This window comes from Uloborus diversus, chromosome 3, assembly GCF_026930045.1.
Source record: "Uloborus diversus isolate 005 chromosome 3, Udiv.v.3.1, whole genome shotgun sequence".
NCBI classification, from domain to species: domain Eukaryota; kingdom Metazoa; phylum Arthropoda; class Arachnida; order Araneae; family Uloboridae; genus Uloborus; species Uloborus diversus.
Genome location: NC_072733.1, coordinates 10488755 through 10509242, shown reverse-complemented (window position 1 = coordinate 10509242; position 20488 = coordinate 10488755). Strand labels below are relative to the sequence as shown.

Genomic DNA, 20488 nt, shown 5'->3' with positions numbered 1-20488 from the left:
ATGTCAAAACCAACTGATCTTACTTCACGGTAAATTTTGCTTCTACATGGTTCCCTGAAGTTTAACTAGAGTGAAAGAAGTTGCACTCTTCTTGAAACCTGAACTATGTAGTTAACAAAATCAAAAAGAAAATATATCGCTGTGTGCCGTCATTTCCCCCCGAAATTTAATAACCTAGAAAAGTAGATTGTAGTACAATATGACTTTGGTTCGCCTCATTAACACTTGTCCTTATAATATAACACCAGAGTATTGGAGAGGAGGATATGATCCTGTGCGGCATATCATCGCCTCAGGGCAACACTAAGACATCTAATCCCAGAAATAACACTAAGATATCCTACTGTTGCTATGAGGCGTCGATAGGTTGCACATATGTACACAAACAGTTCGTAGGTGTGGGACCCCCCCCCCCGAAAATAACGACTTATTAGTTGTTTATATGATAGAGATGGACTAGGGTGCCGTGAGAAAATTCTAAACCTTCAAAGGGTGCCGGAAGTCGAAAAAGTTCGAGAACCCCTGTCTTAGCATAATGCGTAAACATAGCAGCATTTTTTTTTTTAAACCAACACTTGATACTCTCAGACTTTGAGACAGCAATCTACTTATGTAATTTTTTCTAACTATATAAATTACACTTTTCCTCTTTTGAGTCTTTTTTTGAGGTTTTTTTTTATATGAAATTCGTCCACATAAAGTACGATTAAAAAGAAATTTATTTTTTCTTTAATATCATAACATTTATTAAATAAAATAATTAAAAAAATAACATGTAAATAAGTAGTTTAAAAAAATAATAGAGTTAAAATAAATAAATTTATAGCAATTATAAATATATTTCTTAGGAATGTAATTTCATTGCTTCAAGCAGTCGTTTGACACAAAGATTTGAGCCATTGTGAGCTTCTTGACTGAATGGAAGAAAATTGAGAAATCCATGTGGAAGTCCATCTAGCACATCCAAAACCACATGGCAATTTAAGCTTTTGAGTCTCTTAGCAAATGTTATCGAATCATCAAGGCAAGGATCAAAATTCAGAGACTGCAAAAATAAAAATAAATACAATTTTTACATTAAACATAATCTCTACAATATTTGAAATAGCAATAAAGTAACTACAGCTGTTTAACATACCTAAATAATAAAAAGCATTTTTAGAACATTTGTTCACACAAAGAGTTATCACTATTAGAATGCTTTTTACAACTTAATATGAAGAGAACACTAAAATTAAATCTTGTACAAGTTCAACGAAAATATACATTAAAATATTTGACCAGTAATATTTTCAAAAAAATTAAACTTTTTCTAACCATTTGCCATTTTCTGAAAATATTGAATTATCGGTCTGTCGGCTGTTTATAACCGTTATTGGCTGTTGATAATCGGCAGAGCCACTTAATGATCATAATAATTATTTTTAACACTGCTAATTTCTCCATCATATTTTTTCTTTTATACACCCAAACCTCTTTTTGTGCAGTCTTTTTTTTGTATGATTTTTTTTTTTGTGCAATGCTTTTGGTGCAACTTTTTTTGTGCCGTGAATTAAAATTTCAATCAGATTGGGACACAATTGACGATAGTATTTATAAAACGGACAAAGTTATTTATAAAACGAACAAACTTTTTTTTATGTGGTCCCTATCCACTGCACAAAAAGAGGTTTGGATGTAATTTCAATTTCAGAAATAGTTAATAGTTTATTTCTGAGAGACTATTTTTCTCCACTTTCCTTATTTTACCAAAATTAATTCAAAATGTCATACAATTTTTTGAGCCAATTTTTAATTTACTGTTAATAAAATTATATTATGTTAACTACACATCAAAATTTTAAAATATCAGAGGGTAGCCTATGGCCAGCAAGCTAATTAGGAGCACTTTTAACTTGATTTTTTTTAAAAAAAATATTTGTGGTCATTTATCCAAGACTTACCAAATAATACTTAATAATAATTAATTTTTTCTTGAATCAAAAATTAATTATTTTAATAGTAAGTTATAAAATGTATGATGTAATCATTTGTATATTTAGAAGGAAAAAAAATGTTGTCATCAAAAGCTGGGGTGAGGGTAAAAGGACATAAACTCAGGAAATGATCCTTTAATATTTCATTGAGTTTTACAGACTTTCTAAACTATATGTTTTGTTTTTACTCTGCATACTTTCACACTAGATGTTGTATTAATGCTGGCAGAAAATTGCATTTATTTATTGTTAACAAATGTATTCATGATAGTTTCTTGCTAGAGGTAATGAATGCTTAAACAAAATATATTGGAAAATATATATTCCACTGATTAATCAATAAAATTTGTCTAATTATAAATAATTGGCAAAGTGGCCAATTTAGAAGTACTGCCGATCAATCTGTGCATCCCAGTCCCCAAAAATATTTTTCATCACAAATTGAAGTGATATTGAGCAGTTGCACAAGTAGTGAATGCATTTGGTAAATGTTACAATAAATTAATACTTAATTGTATTTAATAAATACGATTTATAATTTCTAACTTTGTTTCATAGCAAATACTGACAGTTCAATTATGACATCCAGAGACAGCTGTTTTGAGCTCATCAATCTGGAATAGTCATAATCAAGCAGAAGACAGATGTCGTCCCCTTTAGGCTACCTTCACATTGGTAGCTAAAAAGAATTTATCCCACCAGCAAAGTCTGTAACAATGGTACAGCTCGACTAGTAAAGTGGAAATTAAAAGTTGTAAGTTTCTGCTTCTTAGCCCATGATAAAGCAAAATTACAAGCAAACATCAACAGCATGGTTATGACATCCAGAGAATGCAGTTTCAGTCTTGCTTTGGGTTGATCAGTCTGGAATAGGCATAACTAAGCTAGAGACGTAACGATGGCTGAAACAGACCAAAGAAGATCAACACACACAGCTTTTAACCCAATCCTTTTTTAACTTCACATTACAACCTAAGCTATACTTTTGTTATGGCTAAGCTATACTCTTTCTAAAGAGCTAGCCTAATTTTAGATTCTAGTGGGAAGGTAATCTTAACTTTAATGAGAGGATTCCTGTCTCTAGCTTAGTACACATTTATAATAAGTGGCGTAAAAGGTACCTTTCTAAGGGAACACCTGAAATTTTTTTCTTAAATCTCATAAAAGTAAAGAAACAAACTCACTATAAAATAAAGTGGTGGCATATGTCTTAAAAGTTCATCTGGCGCTAACAATGGAGACATAAATGGATTCCTTGAAATTATTTTCAGCTTCTTGATTTTCTGCAAAATGTCTGGTTTAAATGAGCAGTCAGATTGTAGTTTTGGTTGAAAATTCAAGCTCTGAATAGGCAGTAATGGTGAAATGACTTTTTGATACAAAGTAGTAGACATCACTGCCTTAGTGAGTTTATTCAAGCCAATATGAGATAGCATGCGAAATTTCGTTTTCAAATCAAAAATTATATCTTGTGGAATACTGAATATAGAAAAGTCTGTATGTTCTGCATCATCAGACTCATAATCTTCTGTCTCAGAACTGTAATTCTTGAAGAATTCACAAATATAATCATTTAAAAAATTAGATACTGATTTCTTTCGGTGAACAAGCTCTTGAATATCTAAACCAGACACAGGAGGCTCATTTGCTTCAACTTCAATCCAATCACACTGTCTTATAAACATTAAACTGGAATCCAGTATTTCACTAATGGAAGATATTTTTCTAGATCTTGGTGCAGAAGAAGCACGACTACGCTCATCATCATATTCGTCCCCATCCGTTTGCATATCTCCTGCATATGCTGAAAGAAGTTGAAAATAGAACATTCATTTCATATCCATTAAGCAATTTTGTTATGTAAAAAAGCTTTACATAACATTCTGTACAATAAAGCAGATTTAAAGACAGCCATCAAATAATGAGTTTCATATTGTAGTTGGTACACTTATGTACCAATTAAGCAATTCACTTGTTATGTAAGATGTTCACTTGTTATGTAAGATTAATTCAGTATATTGTAAAACAGGCTACTACACAAACATCTTAACATGTTTTGGACAGAAAATATAATATATGCATTTGATTAAGGAAAATACAACTTTCTCAAAATATTTAGCACTCACATATAAGAAAACTATAAAATGAAATTTTAGGGGTTGTTCTTAATAACACACATTAGTTTGAAGATAATTGCATCATAAAACTTATTGCTGATTTTAGATTTTTTTTAATAATTCTTGTGTGCAATATGTTGACTCGAATTTGTAAGAAGACTTTCAACATTTAGTTGGGTTTTAGGGAGGAAATCAAGTCAATAACATGGTTGCCTAGTGATTTGGCAGTAAAATGGTGACAGTATAAATTTCAATGACTGAAACTAAAAGGGAACCAATTGAATGAAGTATTATTTCTTCTGTGTTAAAATTATTATATATATATATATATATATATATATATATATATATAATTTAGTAGCAGTACATTTTCAGATTTATTCCAAATTACTCTAATACAGCGGTTCTCAACCTTTCCCCTTGCAACCCCCTTCCAAAATCTGAAAGAAGTTAGAGAATCCCTTGCGTAGTATGTAATAAGTTAGCAAGCAAACACACACACACACAGAGGGCTGGACAAACACAATAAAATTTGGGAGATTTTCTTTTTTTTTAGTTCAATATTGCTCAATAGTTCATAACATGACAAAAAAAGTAATTACAAAATATAGAAGTACAAACATTGCTACAAACTAAAATGATGTCTACAGAAGGACTGCAAAACAAATTAAAAAAAGAAGTGATTATTCTTTGTTGAGCTTTAGTCAACTTAAAAAAAAAAAAACAGATACTCAAAGTTTGACTAAAATAGCTGACAGTTTTAGTCATATGTTAGGTTGATCAATTTACTTGATTTTGTATTTGTCACTGTATGTGTTGAAAATCCTTATTCACATAGAAACTTTGTCCAAAATATTATGACATTTAAAATGTCTTTTTTTGAGGCAACATACATGTACCTGTATCATTAAATCAGAAGTCAATTAAAGAATGATTTTCAAAAATACCTTTCGAAGAACTGTCTTAGATAAAATAATGATGTTTTTTCTTCCAATAAAATTACACAGGTCTTTATATTCATGGACTATGTGTCCAACTGTTTGATAAGAGTACATTAATCGTTTGAGTGCTGAAACATTTGAAGGGTCATGGGGAAGAATGATCATAGCCCACCATGCTCAAATTTCCGTCATTACGTTTTTGAGCGTGAAATCTCGAATTGTTTCCAAGTCAGCCTCATTCTTCCGTGTTAAAACTCACTCACCATGATGATTATTGCCTGAATAATATTTCTCTTGAATACTGTCTGTAATAATCTACGTGTTCCCATAGGTTAACCAGAGTTTTTTTAGAAAAATGAACTTTGATCGTTCTTCCCCATAGCCCTTCATTTTCTTGTCTTTATACTAAAAGTGCAGAACCAAATGCATACATTGAAAAGCAATAGGAATGTCTATAATAATTCAAATTAGCTCACAAAATGTAGTACTTAACAACAAAAATGTTTGTAAGCTCATTTACAGAAAATATTTTCTGCCCAAATTTCATGAGTTTCTTTTTTACATACAATAGTCTATTTTTTCACTTTCTCAGGTATTTTTTATGTTGCAACCATTCCTCCTCTCTTTCAAAAACAAAGCTCCAGGTAAATTGTAGTCAAGATGTAGTGTGAAAATTATGGAAACAAACAGCAGGGTCATCGCATTGTTACGCATTTAGAGTTTCGATAGTTCTTTGTCACACTCAAATTGCAAAGAAACTGAGCATCGAAAATTAATTAAACATTACAATGCTCCCATATGCTCCATGTAATGTTTCCATCAAGTTCAATCGAATTCTCTTTTCAAACACTATTGAGAAAACCAAAGTATACATTATTCTTTTGAATACATTGCACTCAAAAGTGGAACCTGTTCGGTATGGCTTCAATTCTATCATTATCAATAAATGCAGTAAAATCCGAGGCTTCTAATGTAAAACAAGTTAACAGACTTAATACTTTAAATGTAAAATAAGTTAGCAAGTCTGCTAACATTTTCATACGAGCATCGAATGTGTGAGAGACAAAAGAATAAATGATGAACGAAAAATTGCTTTGACTTATGACTTCATCTCAAACAATCATGTTAAAATTCCACCATAACAATTCAGTACAACTTCCATATCTCGAATCTATCGAGACGGGAATTTTTTTTAGATATCGAGTTATCAAGGTTTTCAAAAAATATACACTAGTAACTCTCACAATAGCACGCACATACCCTATATACATTTATATAAGTACTAAGGGAGCACTTTGAATTAGGATCAATGAGTTACTCCTCAATATTTTACTAAATTTGAAATTTAATAATTGTTGAAAGTTTTTGATGAGATTTTGAAATGAACAACAATTTTGATTTTGTTTTTTCATCTAAAAATTTAAAAATTCTAATTTTATCTTCAACCAGTAGCAATCCCGCACCCCCTACATTCAAAAACTTTTCAACAGCAATTTTTTAGGAATTTAAAAGGCAGAATGATGAAAATGAGAAATGCATTTTCCGTTTTTGCTTGAAAACTGATGAAAAATTGACCCCCTGCCCTCAAAGCAGACAACATGCTCAAAAAAAAAAAATGCAAAGATTTTACCCCGGGGGAGACACTTAGATAAAAAGATTTACAGCACCATCCTCATACCCACACTCCTCTATTCTCTTGCCCCAATCTCTTATTCGCAAAATTTCCCAGAAAAGGGATGAAAACCTTCATGCAATTGTCTCTGGAGCTGGTTTTACAGCAAAAATTGCCAAATAAAAGCAACAATTGAAACTTGCTTCAGAGTAAAAATTTTCAACTTGTCAAGGGTTTCAAAGAAAAAATTTTGAGATAATTATGGAAAATACATACAAATTTTCATTAAAAATGCAAGGGAAAACTTCTTTTTTTTTTTTTTTTTTTGAGGCATCAAGGGTTTCGAGATATCAAAGTTTGACTGTATTATTTTTGCAGACCCTCTTTACACCTCTTGCGAAACCAGAGGGGTTCGCATACCACCAGTTGGAAACTGCTGTTCTAATAACTAAGTCTGATTTATTAGCATTGATACTTAAAAATCTATTTACAGTGCTGGCCAAATTATTAGATTAAAGATTTTTTTTCTTGTTTTTTGTACACTATTTGAACTAAAATACAATTTATTTTACTGTTAACGTACAGTACATACTGTACACTGATTATTACATTATTTTAGCATAATTTAATGTTTGCAGGTAGCAGCACTGTCTGCTTTGTTTATGTTCTTTGTTTATCTACCTACCAGGAACATAACCTCAATCAGCTTAAACAGTTCCCTAGTTCTTTTTATTAGTGTGTTCTGTTATATTTAAAGTTACTTTTAGGTAATTAGTGAGTATGTGTATGTGAGTATATATAATAGTGAGTATAAACAATTTTTTACCTCCTTTTTTAAAAAGTTAAGAAATGGTGTAAACCTTGTGAAAAGTATGACAAAAAGACTTAAAATACTCATCAAGAAGAAGGGAATGCATACAAAATATTAGATAATTATTTCACTGTTCGTTAATGTGTCTATAGTTATGTAATCAATAAAGAATTTGCTTTTAAATAGTCTTAGTCTAATAATTTGGCCAGCACTGTATTTATGAAAGTATAAAGAATAGTAAATCAAGGCAGGTCCAAGCATTAGTTTAGAATACAATCTCTTACATATTGAAAAGGCAGACGCTCCTTGAATACTTGCATTACGGGCAAAAAAATAGTTATGGAAAGTAAAAAGCTGGACAAGGTTCAATAAAATATTATTTCAATTAATGTGCATTAAAAAGCACTCAAATTTTCAAACACTATCATAAACATATAATCCAGTTTACTTTTAATTTCTCACTTTATCACATTAAATCCTTATTTTTATCTTATTTCAGATCCACCAAATAATGACCAGCAGTCACTGTGCTTGTCAGTGGCCATTGTTTCGAGTTTTCACTCTACATGAGAGAAATCTAAAACTTACGAACATGTAAGGAATGACTTATTTAATTTTCTAAGAAAACAGCATTGTGATATTTTTATTGCATGGAAAAAAATACTAGTTCAAAATGCAGAAAATTGGCAAAAAAAAGGTCACATTTGAATGTGGCATCATACACACAGAGATGCATCATTTTAACAAAAGTTTCATACAATTTGATAAATTGTGAGTAAAATAAGTTTTGGCAGTACCATCTAAGCAGCTAATCATAAATCCAAGTGGTAAAAGAGGATCGAGCCAGCACAATAGTCGGGAAGGAGATGGCACTAGATCAAGTATAAGAGGTGTATATGCACATAATACAGCATCTGGACGCCTAATATTTAAGGAAATTGTCTTCAATACAATACCCATACAAAGATTACCACCAGCACTATCTCCAGCAAAGCATATAGTTTTCCCAGTCCAACCTAACCAAAAGTTTCAAATAAGTTAACACAAAATAAAAAAATACATATAATTGGGAAAAGAGAAAGCTATCAATTTTCAATACAGTAGATCATCGTTTTACGCGGGGGTTACGTTCTACGGAAATGTTGCGTAAATCAAAACCACGTAAATTAAGACCTAATACTAATGTTAAAAAAGGGTTTGGTTCCATAGATAACAAAATACTTCATTCTAGTGACGACTAATTGTATAATAAGTTTAATGTGCACTTATATCGACTTTTATGCACGACATGCATAAAGAGAACATAAATTACTTTCGTGTCCTGTTTATAAAGAGGAGCTGGCTATGATAGTCTTTTGGAAGTAATTAAGAATTTTTCTCTAATTCTTTGCGGAGCATTAACACATCCATAATCACTTGCGTCCTTTCCATGATAGAATCTTCCTTCACAAACAGATCAGAAAGATCATTTCTGTTGTCTAGGAATAGCTCAAAATCTTCAATGTGAACGTTTTGGTTGTGCGTCACCAACGTCGGTATCCTAGTTGGATTTGGCCTCCCTTTTCACTCTTAAAAGTTCTTCTTCCAGTGAGTTCTGAACTGTGTGAGTTTAATAACTGTACTTCTGGAAAGAGCTCTGGAACCAATCGCATAAAATGTCTCCAGTGGCCCAAGCACGCCAAAATGCAGTTGATTACATGTACTCTGTAATCTTTAGGAGTTCGGATTTTGAAAGAGGGGAAAATTTCATCTGTTTGCATTGCCGCATCCGCGTAAAACCGAAACTCATCCGCGTAAAATGAAATAAGGGAGTCAAATCTTAAACCGCATATAATTGAAACTGCGTAAAATAAAACCACGTAAAACGAAGGTCTACTGTACTACTGTACAAATTCAAGTGGTTCTAATAATATTTTGAGAAATTTTACTGTTTTTCTATATTATATTTGAAATGTTGAGTACAAAATTTCCATTCAGGTGATTGTAATAATCATTATAAAGGATAAAAAGAAAAAGATTCATTTGCTGGTGTAGTAATATAACCAAAGCAATAATAAGGAAGGACTTTTTTATTCTTAACATTAAAAGAGTAAAACATACTAAGCAATAATTCTAAAATTATAAATAATTGTTTATCCTTCTAATTATGTTCAAAAATACAAGCTGTTACAACCTTTTAAAATTATTTATAACGTAAAATATTCAACTAAATTGTTATTCTTTGAAAACAAACAAACATAATGCTGATTAAAAAATTTGCAAGTGTGTTCAATTATTATCACTTAACTTTAATAATATGAGAACAACTCCTAAGTATATTAAGAACTTCTGCAGTAATATTTATTCAATTTTTTTTTCTAAAACACCAAGTTCAATTAATTTCAATGTTTCAAGTTTGAATAAACAACATGCTTCAGTATAAAATATAAAAATAAGAAAAAATAACATGAGGCTATTACACGCAAAGTACTCTAAGTAAATCCAGTAGTATTTCATTAAAAATTATCGAAATAAGCAAATGAGCACAGACACATCCATACATTTGACAAAAAAAAAAAAAAAAAAAAAAAAAAAAAAAACCACATACGCTTAAACCTTCAATTTACACAGCACTTATTTCAAATGAATTTGGTTTTACATGGTTCATACATAAAATTACTTCAAAAAGTTGTACAAATAATAATTTAGCTGTATATACATACACCTGAAGTTATTTTTGAATCTCATCTTTTTGGTTATAATATTTTCCTTGATAACTACATCCAATTAAAAATATGAAATCTAAATTGAAATTTTGAGAAATGAAAAAGCATTTTAATATAATATTGTTATTTTTCTTTTAAAAAATTGCATAAAATGATACTTTTGCCGCTTCTCTAGCATGACTGAGTTGGCCTGTACAATAAGAGAATGTTTTAGGATAAAGCTGAGGACGACATTAAAAAAATGATGTGTGAAAAAATACTAAATGAGGATGATTTATAGTCAATCTCTGAAACTTTAAATCTTATGAACAAAAGATTAAATGATTCCATTTTTAAAACAGGGGTCAGGAAAGCCAGTTTGATTATAGACATGGTACCAATATAAGAATTCTTCCTCTTTCATCCCTAAAATGAACTCTCCCATGCCAAAGCATATTGATATTAGAGTCATACTGTTGTGACAATGTGATATAAAGCAAATAACCATGATGAAGACAATGATGCAAATGAAGAGAAATCTTTACGAATAGCATTCACAGCAAAACATCAGCTTCAGACTTGAATTGGGAAGAAAATTGGATAACAGTTTTTTTTTTTTTTTTGCATAGAGCACAAATGCTGAAGAAGCTCTTCAACTCCAGCGGGATCTCAGCAAGTGCTTAAATTAAGATGAGGAGCTCTATAAAGATTTTTCAAAAGAAAAAACCTTCACAATTATTTACAGGGTATCTGCTACGTTTTGAGTTTTGAAAACCATGACTTTCCGTGACTTCTGCTTGTAACTTTTCCATGACTAACAGGATGCAATTTTTGCAGAAAAAACATTAATTTTCCACAAGAATATCTAAATTAGTGTTTTGTGTAAATTAAATGGCAACCATCTGATCTGGACAGATGTTTCTTAAAATTTAAATTAAAGTGAAGTGTAACTAGATCAGCTACTATTATAAATAAAAAAAAACAATTTTTGCAATAACTACTCGCGATACACATGAAATAGTTACAGAGCTTTAACTCAATTATTTTGCTACCATTTACAGATTGAAAATTTTTGAAAATATTTTTTGGATTCCAATAAATTATATAAAATTTTTTATAGGTAAGAATTTACCTGTAAACAAATTTATTATTTTTTCTCCAAAAAAATCTGATATAATACTCAATAATTTTTCTACCACTAAAATACTGAAAAAAGGTTGAAAATTGCAAAATGGTTTTTCAGAACAAAAGAAGCTTTAAACATACAGCAATAGTGATGTAAAACTACTGGTGAACAGTGAAACATTTAAGCTTGATTTTTCTTTTATTTTTTGTTTCTTTTGATTTTTTTCAAATAAATATTTATTTTTATAAACAATTAATGAATCTGTTTTTTTTTTAAAGCTTTCTCTTAAAGCTAAAGTTTTCTAAAACAATCTGTGACTAGCAATAACTAAAATTAAGTTTTGAATAAAAATAAATAATCAGAAGAAAATGAAATATTTAATTAGAATACTTAATAATTAACTTGCCAGACATAACCAGAAAAATTACTGCCAAAATTTAAGAATAGACTACAAATATTTGAAAATTTCCTAAATTTGTGATTTTTGAAATATTTTCGGACTTTAATAAAAAAAATTTTACCCTTGAAAATTCCCCGATTCCTGCATTTTATCGATATCAAAACTTCTTAATTAATTCTTTAGACCAATTTTATATTCTAAAATTTCATTCACTTAAGACACTGCAGGAAATTAATGATAATTTTTATGAGTCTCTTGAATCAACACGTTTAAATTTTCGAGGCAAATGAGAGTGGCAAAATTAGAAGTCTACAAGTCCACAACTAGACATAAAAGGAGGTTTAAAAATAAGGCTAAACACAAAATAATAAATGTCCAAATGGCAGAACCACATAGTAAAGAAAAATGAGCGAGTATTAATTACAGAAGTGGATGCAATCGGATTGCGAAATGTGTGAAAAATCGGAACTGACGCTTTAATGCTTAAATTTTGCACCTAATCTGCAGAATTCGATACATATACACGTTCCTGAACCCAAAAAAAAAACATGACCAGTTGTAAGTTTTGATGATTTTTGAGCATTTTTTGCTAGAAACCATGACATCCTGATTTTCCAGGTACGCTGACACCCTGTATTTATGATAAATTTCTCTACAAAGTCCTAATGATCTGAGATATTCCCTAATTCATCAACTATCATATCAGAAACATATATAGAATGTGCAAGAGATGAAAGTGAAATCATACCAATCGGGAATTAAATGTTGATAGTTTATGGAATAGATGATAGCAATTTAACTTACAATTTTTTTAAAGCTTTTATTTTTCAGTTCCTAATGTAAAATGAATTAAATATGTATTCATATTACCTACATATAATTCATGACCTAAGTATAATTTTATGTTTTTAAGGATGTCTTAGGCTTCTTTAACATAACTATATGTTTGAGTTATGCACATCTTAGAGTTTCTTTTTTAAAAATTTAACATAGTTTCTCAAGCAAAATCAAAGATTTGGATTTATGCAATTTTATGCAGAACCTATTTTTGGTGTAAATAGAGGAATATCTTAAATATAAGCAGAGTTTGATTAAAATCTGGTGCTCTTCTATACATTAGTATAACTCTGAATAAAAACTTCTAAAAAAAGTATGTAAAATTTTAAATCAATTTTTGTGGAAGAAAATAAAATTTATTTCTGCGAGTAAAATTTTATTTTAGGGTTGAATAAACTCTGCCTTTTTTTCGTTGTGAGGTGCCTGATAAAATCCCCAAAATCAATCCTATATAATCTTTGTGCCTGCCTTATTGCATATTCCATAAACAAATGTTTTTAGGTTTTTCCTCTGTGAAGATGAACATTTAGCTGAGCAATTTCTGGTGATTGTTACTAGTAATATATGAGACTTTGTCTACATTTAGAAACCACACTCAATATTGTCTTCTGCAATAATTTATTAAGTTTAGGGTAGTATTTTCTATGGCAATGAACTTATGGCACAAAGTCTATGGGAAAGTAACTATCAAACACTGGCAGCAAGTACTGAAAATATTTTTCATCAGTAGCTAATGATGGAACAACATCATAAAGCACATTGCTTATAAAAATCTTGCTATTTTCTCAAATATTTCTAGTTTTCATCTCAGTTGTGTGAGATTGTCAATAATTATGTAAAAAGTTGCAAAATGAAATTTACATTTAGAATTCAGGTTTGGCAATCTTCTGCTTCAGGTGTACATTAGGTAGTACATTTCCTACTGATGTGTTTTGAAAAAAAAAAAATTCGTGAAGAGTACAGTTGAGCAGCTAATAATATATAAAATCTGGATACATTTTAAAGTTCAATTCCTGATTCTGTAAAACTGCTTACTCTTTGAAATGCTGTTTAATCTCATTCCAAAATTTCCACATAAAAACAATTCCAGGTTCTTGCATCTTATGTGCAATGTTAATTTGCTTCTCAAGTAGCTCTTTTTTTCTGACTAGTCTAAGGTTACATAAATGCTTATAAAAATGCAATGAACTCTTTCAATTCTCACAGCACCATACACTTATAAGCCTTGTACCTTCCACCTAGTACCAGAGGGAAATTAAAACTTTGATTTTATTTATGATCTTTGGTTTTGTTTGGTATTTGGCAATGAACTTCACAATATTTCATTGAATTTGGCAACAGTGAATAGTGATTTATCACCAAATTTGGTGACAGAGTCGACAATATGCTCTCGAATTTGGCAGCAACCAGTATGATGTCCTGTAAGTTACAGATGATTTGCATTGATTCCAATGTTGATTATCTGAATTAATCCCTCAACATTATGGTTTAAAAGGATGATAAGGAGCAGAATAGCATCTTCCAAATGTCCTGAATAAAACAGTATCTCTCTGAACCTTGAAGAAACTGACAATCTGGAGGAAATAGCATTAGAGACAGAGAAACATACACAAATTTCAATGTATAGCAAATAGAGAAATAATGTTTCAGTTTAGCTAGCTGTCCTGCCTACTCAAGATGAAAGCTAATATGTGTTTTCCAAAAGGAATCAAATAACCAAAACAGATTTAAGCTTTTTTTTATGCAATTTATATATATATTTTTAAGATATAAAATTATATATTTTATATCTTAACTTAATTTAATAAAATAATAAAATATAGTTAAGATATAAAATTATATATTTTATATCTTAACTATATTTTATATCTTACTTATTATATTTTATTGTTTTCTTTAAAAAAATCACATTTCAGATGTAAAACCATTTAAGAAAAAGAATCATAAACAAACTTTTTCCCCCCAAGTTTGGATAGAATGCAACTGAAAACATAAAGGTTTTATTTACAAGAGACATGAACATACCTAATTTCTCAGCATTATTAAGAGCCCATGCATATGCCAAGAGCACTTCTTCCAAGGCTCTGGGAAAGGGAGCTTCAGGAGAAAGGTTATAATCAACAGAAAGAATAGGCACTTTTAAATCATAGGCCCAATGCCGCAAATAAATCTGTAAAGTACATCAACATTTCTTATGGAACAAAATATTTTGTAGCTACAAATAAATAACATCAAAAATTTAACAGAAAATATATTTTAACTGTAATAAAATTCTATTATTGAGTTTCTCTGAGGCATTTAGGGCGTTGCACATAGCTTCTTTCATGAGGGCTTTCAATATATCCTGTTCCTGTTTTGCATCTTTCTATGTGCCCTCCTTGCCCTTTGGAATTTAAACATTTGATCACAAACGCAGATGTTCTTTAATGAGTGATGAAAATACACACAAGCCTAGTTCCAAAATTTAGCTATTTTTTCTCTTGCTTCTCAGAATGATGTAAATAAGAATTTGTCTACCCCCATGAGCTGTGATTTCCCTTCATTTCATGGAAGATCAATATGATGGTATCATCTTTTTTTGCGACAAGAAGAAAAATACTTTAAATGAATACTACAAAATATAGTTCCTTAACAAACTTTTGGAATCCTTTACTCAAGAAGTAAGAAACAATGTCTTGTACCAACCAAAAGTGAGAACTTTGTGTCAGACATGTGAGGTATTTATTTTCGTGGCCAAAAACAAGAACCTTTAATCTGTTATTTATTACTATTTTAGAAATTTGTTTACTAAAAGTTTTAATTTTTACACACTCATATATTAGAATATATTTGATATCTACAATTATAGCAGCTCTGAAAAGAATAGCAAAAAAAAAAAAAAAAAAAAAAAATCACAGGAAGGGGCCAATACATACTGCCTCAAGTTATCACTTACTAACTGAGGCAAAGTTTCTACAATGCTTATTAAAGTACAGAAACAATATTTCCTCACAATAATTTTCCCAATTCTTATTCCCACTCAGTTCCCTTTTCTCCAGTTTATATTTTTTTATTCATAGTGTAATTTTTAAATAAGAGCAACATATTGTGAAACAAAAGCATGATTGAAAAGACTATGTCAATTATGTAAGTCCTAACAAAAAATGAAATTAACCCATTCCATGATCAGTCCGAAACCCCTTAACGCATATGCTGCAGATAACGAACGGAGTTGCTTTTTGCTACGTTGTAATGCGCTTTTCTCCCCACTTTGCTCTCGGGATTTTAATGTTGTTTTTGCTGTTCAACTTGCATTGGAAAATCGTTTCGCGTTATTAGTTTTTTGGCACTGAATTAAATAGTGCAATAAAATACAAGGTTCCTAATATGTGCTGAAATATTCATTAAATTTACACAGTACATAACGGGAAAATAATAAACAATAGAGGATAGGACGAAAAGCAATTATTTTTATAACACTAATTATTTTATTAATTTATTTTTCTTTTTGCTTTTATCTCAGTATATCATTTTTTTTCTTTTTATACACTTAAGAAATCAAAACTGTTAAATATAAGACGATCTACCTTTCAAAAGGGTTCAACAAAACATTCTTCAAACAATTGACTGATCGATCCAACCTGTGAGTGAGAAAGGGATTTGAATGGACAAAAACGCTTTAACTGTGGGAATGATTTTCTAAGCGGATAAAAAGAATTCTTCGGTGCCTTTTGATACATTGTGACCCTTCAAAATGACCAATAAACACAGAGACATCTCTTTGCTTTTCGGTTCTTTTATCGTAATTGCAATGACTTTTAAATCCCTTTTGAGTGTCCAGATATCAGTTGCTCAAGCGTGGGAAGTATTTTAAAGATAAATGATTATAAAAGATCAAAACTTGCGGCTAATACCCTATTCCCCTAAAGGATACTTTTGTGCATGCAACTAAAAGCCCCCAGCTGTGAGAGGAATAACACAGACTGCCTGGGCGGATTCCCTAAGGAGATGTCCCGCTTGGTGTCTTGTAGTCAACCCTTCCACATTATTTTCTTACAACAAAACAGCTTGATTCAGAAAGGAATTTCAAAGCAAGCTTTACTGCTTGTATTTGAGGACATGTCTTCAGAAGAAAAAAAGAAAATCTTGCTTGAAATCGAGTCGGATTGTTTTTCTTATTTTAAAACATATTTGGATAAATTTTAGTTAGTTTCATAGGATTATTTACTAATTAAGGCAACTTGATTATTGAAAAGAAACCAAATATTTTATTTCTGTTTTTAAAATCTCATAAAAGAAGGTGCAACTGGAGCTATTTTAAAACAATAAATAAAATGTGAAAAAGAAGGGGAGAAAAGGAATGTTTCGTTTTGTATGAGTAAAGCGAAAAGAACTCAAGATATTATCATTTCATTTGTACATATTTTATGTTTTGCATGGTCACCAATTACGTATAATCAACGCGGGTCGTCATAATTTTTGTTTGTGAAATTAAAAATATTCAAAACTGTATCACTAAAAATCCATCAAAGGATGCCGCGAGTATAAAAAGTTAAAATTTAAGTTTGAAAATATCACGATTTAAAAATAAATAAATAAAAAATAAAAATAGTATACAAATAAATAAAAAGCGTAGTAAAACACATTATAATTTTAAAAAAACATACTCGTACAAAATTAAGATGTGTAAGATAATTTTTAAAAAATGTTGTGTAAAATAAATTATAAAATTTGAGGATTATGAACAATTTAGTGAAGGTTGCTTGTGTAAGAAGGTGGATTTTTGATAACAAGAAAAAAAATTCTGTTTATTTGCTTTATTCAGGCATAGAAATATTGTTAATTGTGTAAGGAAATATTTTCACACTTGTTCATCAGGAGTTCAAATGCCAGGGTGCTAAGAAACAAAGCTTCCACGAAAAGCTAAAAATATAATGCCTGATTATTTGAAGCATTATACATGTCCCACCCAGGAGTACTTGAAAGGTTAATATCTTAGTAAAATAAAATAAATTACAACAAGTTTCGTGAAATACTATAAGTTACTTCCCTTTTGTCTAAGGAAAAGAGCTTGATTACCGCTCCCCTAAAGCACCAGAACCCAACAGAGAAGCGCAATAACAGGGTTCTGCCCCTGGAAGGATCGCCGACACATATTCGGCCGAGGCAAAAACTGCTAGAAACGCCGTGACGGCACAGGTTCGTCGAAGGCAGTTAGGAATCATTTTCTTGCGACGAGCCTGAATCGGCCGGGGCAGTAGTAACACAAACTGCGCGGCCGACCCTGTATCGGCCGGGGCAAAGAATGGGTTAAGAAAAAAAAAACCTTACTTCATGTGATTCAGGAGTTTGAGAAATAAAGCCACCTCCATGAACATGGAATAATAAATAAGGAGATTTCTTCCTTGTTGATGACTCTGTTTCAGTATTCAAATCCTATAAGTAAATAAATTTGTTACTGAAAGTAAGTAGTGCTAGCTAAAAATTCATCTGATGCAGAAAAGATTTTTAATTGAACAGACATAAAATCTCCGTTCAACTTCACTCATTCAATTCTGTTTTATTTCAGCTTAATAAATCAGGGGTAGGAGTGGGAATTCAAAAAATTTAGGACACTTTATAGGACAATTGAAAGGGCTATAAATAACATAGTTGTTTGGCCTGTTGCCATTGGCCAGCAGTTAATAATCACAAAAATACTATGTAGGGGAGGGCAAGGCTAAAAGTTCCGCTGGTAAGTTGAAGCTCTTTGAAATGGAATGTTGCAGCGCCCTGATGGCAGTCATATTAGATAGGCCAGTGGCGTCCAGAATATCAAAAGCTGAGCACGTGCATCACTGATCTACTTTTGAAGATATTTTCGTTTTTTAACTTTTTGTTCTTTTATACGAAATTTAAATGATAGAGATTAGTTCTTCGGTATTTTTATGCAAATATCTATTGTGCATTCTAAAATATTGCGCTGAAATGATTTACCTTTCGTTATCAAACCTAAAATTTAATTTTTCAAGGACTTGTGCTTGTGGGGCAAGTTGTTACGAGGAATAACTAGCCCCAAGAAACTCCTTGCCCCTATTTATCTATAACAGCAGTGCAGTAAATAAAAACACATATAAATAAATATTATATGTATATATTTGTTACAGTAAAATATAGAAATTGGAGAATGTCGACTCTCACCGGTGATTCATCGGAAATATTTCGTTGTTTACTTATAGACAGATAGAAAATGAAATTTTTGAAGATCAAAACGCGAATCAAAATATCTTTCGTACTTTCATATTAAAGTATGAAATTTGCAAAATTTGTTGTTCTAGAGCCTGATTAGGCCCCCTTGCGGTGATTTGAGAAAGCAGCCAAACAGGTAAAGCAGTTCAATGTTGCTCAGAGAAGACAAATGTCTCATTAAACAAATCGTATCCTATGCGAGTGGATCTGTCTAGACTTTACCTGTTTAGCCGTCATTAGCCAGAGACTGTAGCTTCTCCTTTGTGAGTTGAGCCTCCTGGTCAAACTTGCGCAGGACTTTCATTACTGGAGGTGTAAATTAAAAACGCAAGCAACATCCTTTTTGTAATCCAGAGAAAGGTAGTTGCAACAGTCGCTGAAAATGGTAGTTAAAATATCATGCCTGAACAATAAACTGGTTACTCCCGGAATAAGGTGCCACAGTAACCGTGGATAAGTGAATTTTGTGGATATTTGTTTGATGTTGCACATTAGGTTAAAAAAAACTAGTACGTACAAGAGCAAATGAAAATCAAGAACACTGACATACAATCAAATTTACAAAACGATGTTAGAGGCAAACAATTAAACTAGTAAGACTAAAAGTGACAATTGTACTATGTAGAAAATGTACGTAAATGCAAAAAAAAAAAAAAAAAAAAAGAATTGCTCATTACTGCAAAAGGACACAGAAAATCCTGCAAACAGATCAACCAGATCAAATCAACTTAGGTTACACCAAAAACGTATAAAGCAGGAGAATTTTTTCAAGCAAAACTGGCTCGGTCACTCGTTTATAGGCATATGGAGTTTGGATGTAAAAATCAGGTTTCAACTAGTCAGGTTTTGATGACTGAGGAGAGTTTGATGTATGTGGTAAAAAAGAGAAAGAAACAACTTGGAATGCCTAAAATTAGATCTTGCACATGTTAAAACGAGTATTTTCTCGATATATTAAGTAATTTACAAATGCAAAAATAAAAAAAATAAATAAATAAACAATAAATAAAAAAATCCGCAAAAATAATGTCCACCCGTAAGTAATTGGGAGTTCGTTGTTTTCATTTGCACTAACCTTGTTTATGGATCATCTGTGAAGTATAGTATCAGTTATAATCAAAGATGATTTTCTGTTATGGTTGCAGACTGAACTAGTTATCGTAGCATATTAGCTACAGAAGCTGTTAAATATTTTATGTCATTTTACTACATTATTCTATTCCTACTATATTTTACTATTTTAATGTATTATAATATTACTATACTTATTAAGTATGCATTAAGTTTAAAATCAATGAAATTTTTTCATGAACTTCACAGCAATCGTTGATTTTAGAATGCAAATTCTTGGTCCCCCCTCCTCCCCAAGCGATGGCGCAACCCTGAAGTGTGACGGAGTGCCCATCCAGAATAAATCCTTCAAAAAAGAAATACCCCTTGAAAAAATTAGAAAACTGGCTTAAAAATTCTAATGACACAATCTGCGCCATGGACCCCCCCCCCCCTTCACGCCTGTGCACCCTGGTTAATTAGCATTTTTTTCTATGAGAGTTTATTATTTTAGTATTATAGAGTGATTTCTGTGACTTTTGAGTATTTTTTTAAGTAATAGAAATTATTTGTATTCAAAAAGAGGATTATTTCGCCCCCCTTTCCCCCAAAACTCGACGCGCAAAGTGCTGGGATTTTTTACCCCTTCTTGTTCAAAGGGTAAGAAGTAATTTGCAACAAGTTTCAACTTTTTTTTTGCATGTTTGGGTTTGGCCACTGTTTGGTC

The 20488-nt window shown here is 30.9% G+C and overlaps 1 protein-coding gene across 1 annotated transcript in view; it reads right to left on the bottom strand.

Annotated features, from left to right (window-relative positions):
- Positions 1–497: 497 nt before the first annotated feature.
- LOC129218269 (hormone-sensitive lipase-like) overlaps positions 498–20488 on the bottom strand; it is a 33937-nt gene continuing 13946 nt past the window's right edge. Inside the window, exons 4-8 of the mRNA XM_054852495.1 lie at positions 17815–17919; positions 14530–14674; positions 8255–8473; positions 3161–3780; positions 498–1045 (exon numbers count right to left, since the gene is read on the bottom strand). Coding sequence (XP_054708470.1) covers positions 845–1045; positions 3161–3780; positions 8255–8473; positions 14530–14674; positions 17815–17919 — 1290 coding nt within the window. The 3' untranslated portion in view covers positions 498–844. The remainder of the gene's footprint in view (positions 1046–3160; positions 3781–8254; positions 8474–14529; positions 14675–17814; positions 17920–20488) is intronic.